The sequence below is a fragment of the Thamnophis elegans genome, chromosome 4 (genome assembly GCF_009769535.1).
Source record: "Thamnophis elegans isolate rThaEle1 chromosome 4, rThaEle1.pri, whole genome shotgun sequence".
NCBI lineage: Eukaryota > Metazoa > Chordata > Lepidosauria > Squamata > Colubridae > Thamnophis > Thamnophis elegans.
This window is the reverse complement of record NC_045544.1, coordinates 131,029,347-131,046,565: the sequence shown is the minus strand read 5'-3', so window position 1 is coordinate 131,046,565 and position 17,219 is coordinate 131,029,347. Positions and strand designations below refer to the sequence as shown.

General features: G+C 46.7%; 1 protein-coding gene across 2 annotated transcripts in view; it reads left to right on the top strand.

Annotated features, from left to right (window-relative positions):
* Window positions 1-17,219, top strand: part of LOC116508320 (kinase suppressor of Ras 1-like) — a 181,301-nt gene that overhangs the window by 154,102 nt on the left and 9,980 nt on the right. For both annotated transcript variants that reach the window (XM_032216890.1, XM_032216889.1), the window contains 4 exons: window positions 2,430-2,812; window positions 4,325-4,421; window positions 5,972-6,105; window positions 12,119-12,250. In XM_032216890.1, the coding sequence (XP_032072781.1) occupies window positions 2,430-2,812; window positions 4,325-4,421; window positions 5,972-6,105; window positions 12,119-12,250 (746 nt within the window). The remainder of the gene's footprint in view (window positions 1-2,429; window positions 2,813-4,324; window positions 4,422-5,971; window positions 6,106-12,118; window positions 12,251-17,219) is intronic.

Genomic DNA, 17,219 nt, shown 5'->3' with positions numbered 1-17,219 from the left:
TGCGCACATCTCCCGCGGGTCACCTGATTTTTGGGTCTCTGACACACATATGTGGGGAGCGGGGTGCATGTGGGATATGTGCACACATGCGTGAGGGGTGCGCGCAGGGGCAGGAGGAGCATGGGGGGGTGCAGTGTGGGCCATCCACAGCTGGTTTTTTGCTCCCAGGAGGCTTCAGGGAGGCCTTCTAGGCCCAAAATGGGGCGTGGGCGTACCACACCCCCCCGACAGCCCATTTGTGTTCCCAGGAGGCTGCAGGGAGGCCTACTAGGCCCAAAATGGGGCGTGGGCGTACCACACACCCCCGGCAGCCCATTTGTGCTCTCAGGAGGCTGCAGGGAGGCCTACTAGGCCCAAAATGGGGCGTGGGCGTACCACACACCCCCGGCAGCCCATTTGTGCTCCCAGGAGGCTGCAGGGAGGCCTACTAGGCCCAAAATGGGGCGTGGGCGTACCACACCCCCCCGACAGCCCATTTGTGTTCCCAGGAGGCTGCAGGGAGGCCTACTAGGCCCAAAATGGGGCGTGGGCGTACCACACACCCCCGGCAGCCCATTTGTGCTCTCAGGAGGCTGCAGGGAGGCCTACTAGGCCCAAAATGGGGCGTGGGCGTACCACACACCCCCGGCAGCCCATTTGTGCTCCCAGGAGGCTGCAGGGAGGCCTTCTAGGCCCAAAATGGGGCGTGGGCGTACCACACCCCCCCGACAGCCCATTTGTGTTCCCAGGAGGCTTCAGGGAGGCCTACTAGGCCCAAAATGGGGCGTGGGCGTACCACACACCCCCGGCAGCCCATTTGTGCTCCCGGGAGGCTGCAGGGAGGCCTACTAGGCCCAAAATGGGGCGTGGGCGTACCACACACCCCCGGCAGCCCATTTGTGTTCCCGGGAGGCTGCAGGGAGGCCTACTAGGCCCAAAATGGGGCGTGGGCGTACCACACCCCCCCCGGCAGCCCATTTGTGCTCCCAGGAGGCTGCAGGGAGGCCTTCTAGGCCCAAAATGGGGCGTGGGCGTATCACACACCCCCGGCAGCCCATTTGTGCTCCCAGGAGGCTGCAGGGAGGCCTTCTAGGCCCAAAATGGGGCGTGGGCGTATCACACACCCCCGGCAGCCCATTTGTGCTCCCAGGAGGCTGCAGGGAGGCCTACTAGGCCCAAAATGGGGCGTGGGCGTACCACACCCCCCCGGCAGCCCATTTGTGCTCCCAGGAGGCTGCAGGGAGGCCTTCTAGGCCCAAAATGGGGCGTGGGCGTATCACACCCCCCCGGCAGCCCATTTGTGCTCCCAGGAGGCTGCAGGGAGGCCTACTAGGCCCAAAACGGGGCGTGGGCGTACCACACCCCCCCGGCAGCCCATTTGTGCTCCCAGGAGGCTGCAGGGAGGCCTACTAGGCCCAAAACGGGGCGTGGGCGTACCACACCCCCCCGGCAGCCCATTTGTGCTCCCAGGAGGCTGCAGGGAGGCCTACTAGGCCCAAAATGGGGCGTGGGCGTACCACACCCCCCCGGCAGCCCATTTGTGCTCCCAGGAGGCTGCAGGGAGGCCTTCTAGGCCCAAAATGGGGCGTGGGCGTATCACACCCCCCCGGCAGCCCATTTGTGCTCCCAGGAGGCTGCAGGGAGGCCTACTAGGCCCAAAATGGGGCGTGGGCGTACCACACCCCCCCGGCAGCCCATTTGTGCTCCCAGGAGGCTGCAGGGAGGCCTACTAGGCCCAAAATGGGGCGTGGGCGTACCACACCCCCCCCGGCAGCCCATTTGTGCTCCCAGGAGGCTGCAGGGAGGCCTACTAGGCCCAAAATGGGGCGTGGGCGTATCACACACCCCCGGCAGCCCATTTGTGCTCCCAGGAGGCTGCAGGGAGGCCTTCTAGGCCCAAAATGGGGCGTGGGCGTATCACACACCCCCGGCAGCCCATTTGTGCTCCCAGGAGGCTGCAGGGAGGCCTACTAGGCCCAAAATGGGGCGTGGGCGTACCACACACCCCCGGCAGCCCATTTGTGCTCCCAGGAGGCTGCAGGGAGGCCTTCTAGGCCCAAAATGGGGCGTGGGCGTACCACACCCCCCCCGGCAGCCCATTTGTGCTCCCAGGAGGCTGCAGGGAGGCCTACTAGGCCCAAAATGGGGCGTGGGCGTACCACACCCCCCCCGGCAGCCCATTTGTGCTCCCAGGAGGCTGCAGGGAGGCCTACTAGGCCCAAAATGGGGCGTGGGCGTACCACACCCCCCCGGCAGCCCATTTGTGCTCCCAGGAGGCTGCAGGGAGGCCTACTAGGCCCAAAACGGCGCCTGGGGGAGGTGTCGCACACACATGGGGTGGGGTAAGGGGAGCGTGGGAAGTCGCTTTCACTTTCAGCACATCACTGTGGTAGGATTCCAAGTCCGGGTGTTTATCTTCATTGCGATTGTGTTCCCCTTTTCTTCCCAAGCACACGGATGACCAGGAGCAAAATAAGATGGAAGCTGAGGACGATGAAGACGAGATTGACGACCTGCCCACCCGGCGTTCGCGATGGCGGGGGATGATATCACGCAAGGCTAGCCAAACCAGCGTCTACTTGCAGGAATGGGACATTCCCTTTGAGCAGATTGAACTGGGGGACCCTATTGGCCAAGGACGGTGGGGCAAGGTATACCGAGGGAGATGGCATGGGGAGGTGGCCATCCGTTTGCTGGAGATAGACGGGAACAACCAGGATCACCTGAAGCTCTTCAAGAAGGAAGTGATGAACTATCGGCAAACCAGGCACGAGAATGTGGTGCTTTTTATGGGTGCTTGCATGAACCCCCCTCATCTAGCAATCATTACCAGGTAAGGATCATCATCTTGGTCGATCTCAGGCCATTTGTTTCTATTTGTATGGCTGCTCATCTTGTCACACCTCTGTGTGGCCAATAACAATGACCGAATAGAACCTAACAAGAGCATCAAAGGATAGTCTTTTAATGGTAATATATTTTTTCTGAATTGCAAGCTGCCTGGAGTAATTGACTGAGATGGATGACTGTAGAAATCGAATGAATGAATGAATTTCATGATTGACTGAGATGGATGACTGTAGAAATTAAATGAATGAATGAATGAATGAATGAATGAATTTCATGATTGATTGAGATGGGTGGCTGTAGAAATCAAATGAATGAATGAATGAATGAATGAATGATTGACCGAGATAGGTGGCTGTAGAAATCGAATGAATGAATGAATGAATGAATGACCGAGATAGGTGGCTGTAGAAATCGAATGAATGAATGAATGAATGAATGACCGAGATAGGTGGCTGTAGAAATCGAATGAATGAATGAATGAATGAATGATTGACCGAGATAGGTGGCTGTAGAAATCGAATGAATGAATGAATGAATGAATGATTGACCGAGATAGGTGGCTGTAGAAATCGAATGAATGAATGAATGAATGACCGAGATAGGTGGCTGTAAAAATCAAATGAATGAATGAATGAATGAATGATTGACCGAGATAGGTGGCTGTAGAAATCGAATGAATGAATGAATGAATGACCGAGATAGGTGGCTGTAAAAATCAAATGAATGAATGAATGAATGAATGATTGACCGAGATAGGTGGCTGTAGAAATCGAATGAATGAATGAATGAATGACCGAGATAGGTGGCTGTAAAAATCAAATGAATGAATGAATGAATGAATGAATGATTGACCGAGATAGGTGGCTGTAGAAATCGAATGAATGAATGAATGAATGAATGATTGACCGAGATAGGTGGCTGTAGAAATCGAATGAATGAATGAATGAATGACCGAGATAGGTGGCTGTAAAAATCAAATGAATGAATGAATGATTGACCGAGATAGGTGGCTGTAGAAATCAAATGAATGAATGAATTAATTTCATGATTGACCATGTTGGGTGGCTGCAGAAATTGAATGCATGAATTAATCAATCAATCAATTAATTAATTTCATGATTGACTGAGATTGGTGGCTGTAGAAATCAAATAATAAACAAACAAACAAATAAATAAATAACATTCATGACCTTCCTAGTATGCTTCAGACAAGCAGCCTCAATGGGGGAAGCCAGTTTTTCTTAATGACTGTGTGATTCACTTAACAACCGCAGTTGCTGCATGGCAAAAAAAGATAGTAAAATAGAAAGAGAGGGAGGGGGGAGAGGGAGAGAGAGTGCACTCATGTGATTGTTGACTTAATAACCACAACGCTCAGCGGCTGAAATTTCAGTCCTAATCGTGGTCATAAGTTGAAGAATACCTGTACTGCTTCTACAGTAGATGCCAAGTATCATTAAGCTTTGTATCTAACATATTTGTCTGTTTGTGTTAGTTTCTGCAAAGGAAGGACGCTACACTCCGTAGTCAGGGATCCAAAAACTCCTCTGGATATCAATAAGACCAGGCAGATAGCTCAGGAGATTATTAAGGTAAGAAGGACTTTGCAGAGGGATTTGTGTTGAATGTTTTCTGAAGAAGGCAGCTGCTTTTCCTAGGCTTCATTCTGCTGGAGGAGAACAATTTCACTGCACTGGACTCCGGTTGTAAAAGGGTCTCTGGATTTTATTTAGATACATTAAAAAGTTTATTATTCTTCCTATTGCTTTCTCCTTTTACACAGTGTTTATTCAAGGCAGTTTTTCCCAACCTTGGCCATTTTAAGACAGGTAATGAATACAGTGCTGACTGGAGATATTCTGGGAGTTGAAGTCCATACATCTTTAAAATGGTTAAGGTTGGAAAACACTAATTTAAGGCTATTTTCTCTCCCGTGAATCTCAGAAACATAACTGTGATCCAAGCCATAAGACTTACCATATTTTTCAGAGTATAAGACACCCCTTTCCCCTCCAAAAAAAGAAGGTGAAAATCTGGGTGTGTCTTATACACTAAATACAGCATTTTTAGCCTTCTGAAACCCCGTCCCCTTTGCAAAAATGGCCATGCATAGTCTTTAGGAGGCTTCCAGAGTACTCTTGGAGGCTGGGGAGGGCAAAAATGAGCAAAAAAACAGGCTTTGCTCGTTTTTTAGCACTCTACAAGCCTCCTAAAGGCTATGCGTGCCTTTTTTTTTTTTTTTTTTTTTTTGACAAACAGGCCATTTGGGGGAAATCTGCAAAAGTGCAAAAACTTTTTTGTCTCTTCAAAATCTTGGTGCATGACATACTCCCAAAAATACGGTACCCATTGGCCTCAAACCTAGATATGTATGCAAGATTCTTGGCTGTGGCGAGGTCTTAAAATAACATGAATCACAGATCTGTTGTTGCTGGGGACGTTTCAAAACAAACATCCATGGCATCATTGTTTGGGCGTTTCCACACTGTGTTAAACTATTGTCATTTAACCATGATTTAGTTAATTACAATACAGAATTCACACACAAAGCCATTAACTGTGTTTTACGGAGGCTAACTTCACACAATTTGCTAAGTAACAGTCAAACAACCCACAAGGTAAAAATAAAGGTTCCCCTCGCACATATGTGCTAGTCGTTCCCAACTCTAGGGGGCGGTGTTCATCTCTGTTTCAAAGCCAAAGAGCCAGCGCTTTCCAAAGACGTCTCTATGATCTTGTGTCCAGCATGACTAGACGCCGAAGGCACCCAGAACGCAGTTACTTTCCCACCAAAGTGGTTCCTATTTTTTCTACTTGCATTTTTATATGCTTTTGAAATGCTAGGTTGGCAGAAGCCTGGAGAAGTTATGTGGCGCTAGAGATTCGAACCGCCAAACTGCTGATCTTTCTGATCAACAAGCTCAACGTCTTAGGCACCGAGCCACCACGTCCCTAAACAACCCACCTAGGGAATGTAAATCGGACAATTGAGTGGGCTTTGAATGAAGACTGAAGCAAGATTGAAACAATTATATATTTTTCTGTTTATTGTTGAAACAAGATCAAAACAATGATATAGTTGTCTGTTTTAACATTCTTTCTCCTATTCATTACACATATATGTGATTATTTTTCCTCCTAGGGCATGGGGTACCTTCATGCAAAAGGGATCGTGCACAAAGATCTCAAATCCAAGAACATTTTCTATGAAAATGGAAAAGTCGTGATCACTGACTTTGGCCTGTTTGGAATTTCTGGAGTGGTTCAAGAAGGAAGGTAAGTTTTCCATGATTTCAGTTTTGGTTAGTTTCTCTTAGCCATCAGGTTCAAAGTCTTCGCCTCTGATTTAACTCTGTAATCCAGAATCCATCCACCAGAAGTATAGGTAATCCCTGACCGGTTGCTTAGCAACAGTTTGACATTACAATGGCATCCTAGAAACGAACTTATGGCCTGAATTTAAGGTTCTGACACACACACTGCAGTCACATGACTTCATTTTGAGTGCTCTGCAGCCAGCCCACATTTATAGCAGCTTGCAGTGACTCGTGGTCATATGACTACAATTAACTATGTTTTTGTCAGAAATTGTTGTGGCCAGCTAGCACAGCTGGCAGTAGATTCAGACAGTGAGGAGGTTGGGGAGGAAGATGGGCCAGTCCTGGAGTCTGGGGAAGGCTCTGATGAGGGCTCTGTGTTGGAGGCAGAGAGGAGGCCAGAGCCATATGCCAGTTATCAGCTGCCTTCAGAGTCAGACATCAGTAAGGCAGACGAACAGCTGGAGCCTGTTCCCAGTGTGCGCATGCACAGAGTTGTCAGATGAAGGGAACAGCTAAAGAACAGGGGGCGACTTGGGAGTAAGGCCACAAGTGGACAATGAATGGCCCTTCCTAGAGGAAATAAAAGAGGAGCAAAAGGGGAGTGGAGTTTGCAGGAGACCATTAGTTCACTTAATTGGTTCGTGACTCTCCGAGACACCTTGCCAAGTTTTGAAGATATCGGCCCGGCAGCTCTCCAAGCCAGATAAGGTCTGTGACTGTAAATCCTCCCTTGAAAGACTTTGCTGGATGTGAATGAGCAGAATTCACAGCGAATTAATAAAAGGGGTTTTCGTTGAGTTTGCTTCATGTTCTTAGGAAGCCTTGGTCTGAACAGAAATTAGCATTTATTTCTAGTTTCCAACAAAAATCCATCCCATAACAAACAAAGGGGTTGCTTAACAACCATGGTGTTTGCTTAATGACCACCACAAAAAAGTTCATAAAATTAGATGTTGTAATATGATGACTTGCCTTCTGACTGTCACACTTACAACCAAAATGCAGGATCAGTGATGGTTTTAAGTAGAGGACTACCTGCATTTCTTTTGAATTCACAACATCTGTACTTTTATTTTTATTTTTGCAAGCCGCCCAGAGTTATTTGGAATTGGGCAGTCTCTAAATCAGTGGTTCTCAATTCCATCAACGTTGTCCACCAATGTGTGGACTTCAACTCCCAGAATTCCCCAGGCAGCGTGCCTATATTAACATGGTTAGATATGTAACTATTGGCATGGGGCTTCTTCTTGGTTTAAGGTTTATTAAAAATAAAATGATACTGATCTTCAGTACCTCAACCATTTATGATTAGGAAATAGTTTCATTCTGTATGGACTTGACTTAGCTTTTCAAAGAGAAAGATTTCCAAATTCAGGTTTCAATATCCATAGATGAGATGGAAATAAAACTATGCATCTTCTCTCCATAAGGATGGCTCTCCATCAGTGGTGGGTTGCAGACGGTACGCCCCGGAACGGGCGTATTGGAACCTGCCCGGAGCACCAGGTACCGTTCCGGGAAAGTGCTCCGGAGCGCCCATCCACCCGCCCAAGCTCCTTACCTATCCTTTAAAGCCTTCGGGGCTTCTGCGCGCACACAGGGCGCGTACAGCGCCTGCGTGACACTCCACCGAGCAACTGGAATGTCGGGGAGACTTGCGGAGGCATCGCTGGAAGGAACGACGCAGGTGCGCCCCACGTGCGCATGCCCCGCGTGCATTCATGGGGAGGACGCCGGGCCCCGTTGCAACTGCACCGGTTGCAACGAGATCTGGAACCCACCACTGTTCTCCATCTAACCAGAATAGAGATGGAAGGGACCCTGGAGGTCTTCTAGTGACTAATCCAATCAGGAAACCCTATACCTGTGTTGGCAAACCTATGGGATATGTGCCGGAAGCAGCAACGCAGAGCCATCCCGTGCAGGACATGCGCGGCCTCACTGGCTCCTGTTCCATATTCCTGTGCCCGTAAGCGCACTGGCCAGCTGGCCTTCTTCTGGAGCGCCGGAACCCGGAAGAGCAGCATTACGTTGTGCATGCATGTGCCTGCACCTGAACTTTTGGTGTTTTGGCGTGTACATGCATGCTGGCCAGCTGTTCATCGGGTGCACCCACGGGCCGAAAACTGAAAGTTTGGGTGCTGGCGTGCACTGCTCTTTTGGGTTTTGGTGCTCCCCCATGTGCGAAGGCCAGCGAGGCTGCATGTTCCAGGTGGGGTGGTTTTGTGTGCCATTTCTGGCATGCAGGTTGGCATGTGGTGATGTAAGAGGTTAGCCTTCACTCCCCTATACCACCATTTCAGAATAGTGGCTGTCCAGTCTCGTCTTAAAAACCTCCAGTGATGGAGCACCCATAATTTCTGAAGGCAAATTGTTCTACTGATTACTTATCCTCCCTGTTAGGAAGTTTCTCCTTAGTTCTGGATTGCTTCTCTCTTTCATTAGTTTCCATCCATTGTTTCTTGTCTTGCCTTCTGGTGCTTTAGAAAATAAGTTGACTCCCTCTTCTTTATGGCAGCTTCTCAAATCCTGGAATGCCGCTATAAGGTCATATTACATCATCATATCATGTGCCATCATATAATTCTCTAGTGCTTTTTTTTCATTCACCTGGATTTAATTTCAGTTTTGCTGCTTTCAAATTTACAGCCCGTTCTTCTGTTGGAAACTTTCATAAGATATCACATGAGATGGCAAATGCTTGTTCTTAGGTTTTAGATGTTTGACGTATTTGGTTATTTCATTACTGGAAAGCCACTTCATTCAAACAGAAATAAACTCTGCTGATAAACTTGTCTGGCATGCAGCAAGTCATATATTTCAAATTTCCTGTCAGAAGCAAACTTTAGAGTTTGCTTTTGACTCTTCACCCAATTGCCACAACCACGTAATAATTCTAGGAAGCCGGTGACCACATTTTCCTTGGACTGTTGGTTTCTGGGCTTGCCGCCGAGAAAGAATGAGCTATACTGTTCTTTATCACTTCTTTTGCTTAGAAAAAGCCTTCTGCACTTGGAGACTCATTATTGTTGTTAGTTGCAAAGTCGTGTCCGACCCATCGTGACCCCATGGCAGTGGTGGGTTCCTACCAGTTCGCACCAGTTCGGTAGAACCGGTTCGTCAAAACTACCGAACCGGTTAGAAGAGGTTCCGTCAGTGGACCCGGAAAGCAGGCCACATCTACAGAAGAGGTTCCAAAAATTTTTGAAACCCACCACTGACAGACAGACAGACAGACAGACACACTCACACACACACACACACACAGACTCACACAGAGAGAGAAAGAGAAAAAAAGGAAGAAAGAAAGAAAAAAAAGAAAGAAAAAGTGAGAGAGAGATGAAAGAAAAAAAGGAAAAAGGGACAGAGACAAAAGGAAGGAGAGAGAGAGAGAGGGAGGGAGAGAGAAAACACATGGCCGGCAAGCCACTCCCACCAGGTCACATGGCCGGCAAGCCACTCCCACAAAGGAGGCCACACCCACAGAGTAAGTTCAAAAAATTTTTGAAACCCACCACTGCCCCATGGACAACGTTCCTCCAGGCCTTCCTGTCCTCTGCCATCCTCTCACGCCCCACTGCTTCGGTGACTCCATCCAGCCACCTTATTCTCCATCATCCCCTTCTTCTTTTGCCCCCCATCTTTCCCAGCATTAGGCTCTTCTCCAGTAACAAAGACTGTTAACCCCCTGTTTTGAACCTTCTTGTTGAATTCAATGGGTGTTTAAGTTTAAGTGGAACATGCTTAAGGTTCTTTGCAGGGCTTAAATTCACTATCGAAATATTTTTTTTAAAGACTTGGAATTCAAGCAGAGAGCCATGTTTCAGGAATGGTAGAGGCCAGGGGTGAAATTCAGCAGGTTCTGACATGTTCTGGAGAACCGATATAATGGAAAATTTGGGTAGTTCGGAGAACCAGCAAATGCCACCAGAGTGGGGGTGGAAATGGAGATTTTGCAATATTCTTCTGCCAGGAGTGGGGAGGGAATGGGGATTTTGCAGTATCCTTTTCCTGCCACGCCCACAGAACCAGCAGTATTTGAATTTCACCACTGGTAGAGGCTACATAGGGTTAATGCTTCAAATCCAGGCACCAGAGCATGGCCTGATAAGAACTTGATCCCTGAATTAGAGAGAGATATTTTAACCTTTGCAAAGGGGCTTCTTTGCCCACCTGAAAACAAGAATCACCGCAGCATTTAGGCAAAGAAAAACACATTTATTAAAGGGTGGATCAAGTCTTTATTTTTTGGTGGGACATGGTGGCTCAGTGGCTAAGATGCTGAGCTTGTCGATCAGAAAGGTTGGCAGTTTGGTGGTTTGACTCCCTAGTGCTGTGTAATGAGTGAGCTCCCGTTACTTGTCTCAGCTTCTGCCAACCTAGCAGTTCAAAAGGACGTAAAAAATGCAAGTAGAAAAATAGGGACCACCTTTGGTGGGAAGGTAACAGCGTTCCGTGCACCTTTGGCATTTAGTCATGCCGGCCACATGACCATGGAGACATCTTTGGACAGCCCTGGCTCTTCGGCTTTGAAACGGAGATGAGCAACGCCCCCTAGAGTCAGGAACGACTAGCACATATGTGCGAGGGGAACCTTTACCTTTTACAAATCTTTTTACAGGGTAAAGAAAGATATGATACATACATTCAGTCTCTGATACGTCAGTAAGCGAAATCAAACAGTAAAAGAGATGGATTGCATGTGAAGCTTGAACAATAGAAAAGACTGGTTCTAGATAACATTCCACAAGTGACATATTTACGGGTCACATGACTCTTTCCCAGCTAGATTTGTATCTTTCTTGCAAGTATTCAAGGACTTCCCAAACACACCCTCTATTGTGTAGTTTCTGAAAAAGCAAGTTCTCCCATACCAAAGAAATGGCCTTGGCTAAGAAGAGGGAAACGTGTTTTCTTAAATTTGAAAAAAAGAGGCCCAGACTACCATGTTAAATGTTAATAATGAAGCCTAAAATTTGAAAGAACAGTCCCTAGGGGAGTGATGGCTAACCTTTTTGTTGTCACATGCCAAAAGTTCTAAATTGGTTCTCTCCTTGATTAGTTGGTTCCACCACAAAACCGCGTTCGACTAAAGCGCGCTCGACGAAACCGCGTAGCTGAGGTCATCACAGCGCGACAACAGAGAAAAAAGCACGCTGTAAACGCTAAAGCTAAAATTAACCCCTAAACCTAACCCCCCTAAACCTAATCCTAAACCTAACCCTTAACCTAACCCTAAACCTAACCCTTAACCTAACGCTAAACCTAATCCTAACCCTTAACCTAACCCTTAACCTAACCCTAACCCTTAACCTAACCCTAACCCTTAACCTAACCCTAACCCTAACCCTAACCCTAAACCTAACCCTTAACCTAACGCTAAACCTAATTCTAACCCTTAACCTAACCCTAACCCTAACCCTAACCCTAACCCTAACCTTAACCCTTAACCTAACCCTAAACCTAACCCTAACCCTTAACCTAACCCTAACCCTAAACCTAACCCTAACCCTAACCCTAACCCTAACCCTAACCCTTACCTTAACTTGAATCGGCTTGCTTTCAAAGCGCTATTTAAAGCGCCCTTTTTTCTCCACGGTTGCTGTTGTCGCCCTGCTGATGACATCAGCGACGCGGTTTAATCGGGCGTGCTTTAGTGGAGCGCGGTTTTATTGTGCCACGGATTAGTTTCCCTCCATTGCTTCTTGTCCTGCCTTCCGGTGCTTGGGAAAATAGGCTGACTGCTATCATGTCATCCCTTTAAGATGTGTGGCTGGTTGGGGAATTCCAGGAGTTGAAGTCCACACATCTTAAAGCTGCTGAGGTTGAGAAGTAAAGAATCATTTGTTGGTGGATCAATTATATATTTGGGAATCAGAGTCTTGGCTGATTTGGTTCAGGTCCACCTGAATTCAGCCAGCCCTGCTTGCAACCCATTCCTGCTTTAATCTCTTTCTTTCTGACATCAGGCGTGAAAATGAACTGAAGCTGCCTCATGATTGGCTGTGCTACCTGGCTCCCGAGATTGTGCGTGAGATGGCTCCCGGGAAAGGTGAAGATAAGCTGCCCTTCTCCAAAGCTGCAGATGTCTACGCTTTTGGGTAAGAATAATGAAAGGTCATAGCAGGAGCTTCTTGTCAAGGTCAGCCAAAATATCCTGTCTTTCTAGAAAAATGAAAGACATCTGGAGAAAGCTAAGCAGGTCTGGAAGTGGTTAGCACCTGGATGGGGGACAATCTGAAAACCCCAGATAGCCTTTTTTTTTTAACTTGGCTAGGGAATGTGGAGAAATACTCAGTCAGTGCCTTGATGGTATCCCATATCACAGTGGAAAAATCATACTGTGTTGTACGTAATCATGAATTCTAACAACTGTACCACCAGGTGGCGCACTCGTTAGAATCCAGCATTGCAGACAAACTCTTACCAGCAGTTCAATCCTGACCACCTCAAGGTTGACTCAGCCTTCCATCTTTCCAAGGTGGGCAAAATGAGGAGCCAGATTATTGGTGGCAATATGCTGACTCTGTAAACTGCTTAGAGCAAGGGTGTCAAACTCACATTCTCACGGTGGCGTCACGTGATGTATTGGGACTTCTCCCCTCTTACTAAAATGGGCGTGGCCGTGGCCAGTGCGTGACATGTTCGTCTGTGGGCCAGGAGTTCGACAGGCCTGGCTTAGAGAGAGTTGCAAACAGTGGTGTTATTCAGCCAGCTTGGACCGGTTCGGGCAAACTGGTAATGGAGAACTGCAGGTGGGATGTTTTCTAAGATGTGTGCATGCATGCAAGCTGCATGCACAAGCAGAGTGCATGCATGGGAGGCCGCACGCATCTGTGGAAGATGTGTGATTGTAGCAAGGGAGTGTGCATGCTCACATTTTCAGTATGCGGCGAACCTGTGGTAAGATTATGTGAAAATCACCTCTGGTTGCAAAGTACTGTGAAGCACTATATAAGTCTAAGTGCTATTGCTATTGTAAAGCAGGAAGATTAGGTTTTTTCCCCCTCCCAAATAATCAATGTACTACTAATACTCTCTTTGTCATGACTTTAACTGGGTCATGTTGTACATTGTAGGGCAACAGTTGTGAACCAAGTAGAATAGAATAGAAATAGAATTCTTTATCAGCCAAGAGTGATTGGACACACAAGGAATTTGTCTTTGGTGCAGATGCTCTCAGTGTACATAAAAGACAAAATACATTCGTCAAGAATCATAAGGCACAACACTTAATGATAGTCACGGGGTACAAATAAGCAATCGGGAAACAATCAATATTGATATAAATTGTAAGGATACAAGCAACAAAGTCACAGTCATGCAGTCAGAAGTGGGAGGAGATGGGTGATAGGAACGATGAGAAGATTAATAGTAATGCAGCCTTAGTGAATAGTTTGACAGTGGTGAGGGAATTATTTGTTTAGCAGAGTGATGGCGTTCGGGGAAAAAACAGTGTTTATGCCTAGTTGTCTTGGTGTGTAGTGCTCTTTAACATCGTTTTGAGGGTAGGAGTTGAAACAATTTATGTCCAGGATGCGAGGGGTCTGTAGATATTTTCACAGCCCTCTTTTTGACTCGTGCAGTGTACAGGTCCTCAATGGAAGGCAGGTTGGTAGCAATTGTTTCTTCTGCAGTTCTAATTATCCGTTGAAGTCTGTTTCTGTCTTGTTGGGTTGCAGAACCAAACCAGACAGTTATGGAGGTGCAGATGACAGACTCAATAATTCCTCTGTAGAACTGAATCAGCAGCTCATTGGGCAGTTTGAACTTCCTGAGTTGTCCCAGAAGGAACATTCTTTGTTGTGCTTTTTTGATGACATTTTTAGAACCTAGAAATTTGAAGGTCTCTGCTGTTGATACTGTGCTATCTAGTATTGTAAGAGGTGGTAGTATGGGAGGGTTTCTCCTAAAGTCTACCACCATTTCTACTGTTTTGAGTGTGTCCAGTTCCAGATTGTTCCGGTCGCACCACGAAGCTAGTTGTTCAACCTCCCATCTGTATGCAGATTTGTCGTTGTCTCAAACGATGATACCAACACTGTTGTATCATCTGCAAACTTCAGTACTTTAACAGAGGGATCGCTTGAGATGCAGTCATTGGTATAGAGAGAGAAGTGGAGAGAGCACACAGCCCTGGGAGGCTCCTGTGCTAATTGTGCAGGTATCTGATGTGATTTTGCTGCCTCCTGTCTGTTAGGAAGCTTGTGATCCACTTACAAGTGTGTTCAGGTACCACTAGCTGATTTAGTTGAGTTAGAAGAAGTACCTCAAATGAGCTCAATTACACAATGCGTGCGAAATACGAGGACCTATGATTCCCGAGGGATTGAGATTTGGGGAAGCTGTGGCTGCTTCAGTGCAGCCCCCACAGGGCTGCTTCTGGGTTGTTGCTGCGGCCACCGGATTTTCACTTTTACTTAGCAGTGATAGGCGATGCAATTAAGCATTGAAAACGGTTGAGAACGGTAGCTAACATGTTTTCAAAAGATCTGGTGAAATATTTGCATACGTGGGTGTGAGTGTTGACCTGCATTCACTGATTTTTATATTTCACATCTTGTGAAAATTAATTACATTTCATTCAAAAGTCATGACATTTGAAAATTGCTGTTCTGGGAAACTTAACTCTTCTGAAAAAAGAAAAAAAATAGTTTTTTTCTCTCCAAGCACAGTCCCAATCATAGCACAGGTAGTTCTCGACTTACAACACTTTGTTTAGGGACTGTTCAAAGTTACAACAGCTCTGAAAAATGTGACCTAGGACGCTTTTTCACAGTTACGACCTTTGCAGCATCTCCAGGGTCAGGTGGTCAAAATTCAGATGCGTGGTAAATGGTTGGTGTTTATGACCATTGCTGTGTCCCAAGGTCACGTAATCCCCTTTTGCGACCTTCTGATGAGCAAAGTCAATGGGGAAGCCGGATTCACTTAACAACCAGGTTACTAACCTATCAACTGCAGTGATTCGCTTAACAACTGTGGCAAGAAAAGTCTTAAATCGGGCAAAACACACTTAGCAAATGTTTCACTTAACAGAAATTTTGGGCTCCATTGAGGTTGTAAATCAAGGACTACCTGTACAGCAATCTTCTCTAACTTAAGAGTTTTTTTAAAAAAAATTATAAAAGTTTGTCACATAGTCTGCCAGATGTTCAGATTGGCATTTTTGTCTACTTGTTATTATTAACTTAAACTATTACGTTAAGAGCTGTCTTGATGTTTTATACAGGTAGTCCTTGTTGTGGCCCGCCAGCAGCCAGCAGAGCTGGCAACAGATTCGGACAGCAGGGAGGTTGGGGAGGAACATGGGCCAGTCTTGGAGTCTGGGGAGGGCTCTGATGAGGGCTCTGCGTCGGAGGCAGAGTGGGGGCCAGGGCCATCTGACAGTTATCAGCTGCCTTCAGAGTCAGACATCAGTGAGGCAGACGAACAGCTGGAGCCTCTTCCCAGTGTGCGCATGCACAGAGTTGCAAGAAGAAGAGAACAGCTAAAGAACAGGGGTTGACTTGGGAGTAAAGCCACAGATGGATGATGAAGGGCCCCTCCCAGAGGAAATAAAAGAGGAGCATAAGGGGAATGGAGTTTGAAGGAGTCAATTAGTTTACTTAATTGGTTTGTGACTCTCCGAGACTCCTTGCCAAGTTTTGCAGATATGGGCCTGACAGCATTCCAAGCCTGATAAGGTCTGTGGCTGTAAATCCTCTCTTGAAAGACTTTGCTGGATGTGAATGAGCAGAATTCACAATAAATTAATAAAAAGGGGTTTTGTCAGGGCAAGGAGTTTGCTTCATGATCTTGGGAAGCCTCAGACAGAACAGTAAGTCCTTGACTTACAACAGCTTGTTTTAGTGATCCTTCAAAGTTACAATGGCACTGAAAAGAGTGACATGGCTGCTTCTCATAGTTATGACCATTGCAGCATCCCTATAGTCATGTAATCAAAATTCGGACCATTGGCAAATGACTCATATTTATGACGGTTGCAGTGTCCGGGGTCATGTGATCACCTTTTGCAACCTTCTGACTAGCATAGTCAATCAACAGGGAAGCCAGATTCACTTAACAACCGTGTGACTAACTTAACAACTGCAGTTATTTGCTTAACAACTGTGGCAAGAAAGGTTGTAAAATGGAGCAAAACTCACTTAATAATTATCTCCCTTAGTGATAGAAATTACCGGCTCCATTGTGGTCGTAGGTTGAGGACTACCTACATTGCAGTTTTCAGCATTATTATGGTCCTTGGCTGAATTAAATGTGGATTTACAACTCTTTGCAACTTTGACTTGGACCCCTGACTGGAAGGGAGGTACTACAGAGGTGGGTTCCTACCGGTTCAGACCAGTTCGGCCGAGTAGGTAGTAACTTGGCCGCCCACACCCTTGAACTTGTTCTATCAGCGGCACCATAGGCACCGCCATCTTTTTTGCTTCTGAGCATGCACAAAAGCAATTTTTCACAATTGTGCATGCACGCGCGGGCACCTGAAGCACGCCCTTGAGCGAACCAGCAGTAAAAGAATCCGGAACCCACCCCTGGTGTGCTATAATTCAAAAGCAAAATGCTTGAGCATCAGGATGAAAAATATAGGAGCTCTATATGTTGGAAAACTCCAAGACCAATGTGTCAAAAACATGTCAATTACGCTTTGTCCCAAACATATGTGATTTATATCGGCACTACATTTGTGTGTCATGCTTAATTAAGCTAATGGAAACTTATCTGGCAGCTTCATTTGTGCATTTTCTATTTGTTAAAATGTGTTGTGATAATCTAGATCAAGAGTCAGACTCGTGGCGTCACATTGTCGTCAGGTGTCATATCGTGACTTTTCCCCTCTGCTAAAATGGGGGTGGGCGTGGCCATGATGCACCTGGCCCGCAGGCAGCGAGTTTGACACCACTGATCTAGATTGTGGAATTTACAGTGGTATCTCGGTACTCATTGTTAATTGGTTCCGGGAGGCCCAATGAATACCAAAAATGAGGAGTACCAAACAAATTTTTCCAATAAGGAATAATGCAGTGAGTCGCAAGACAGCCGACACCGAGAAGTTCTAGCTTGTGT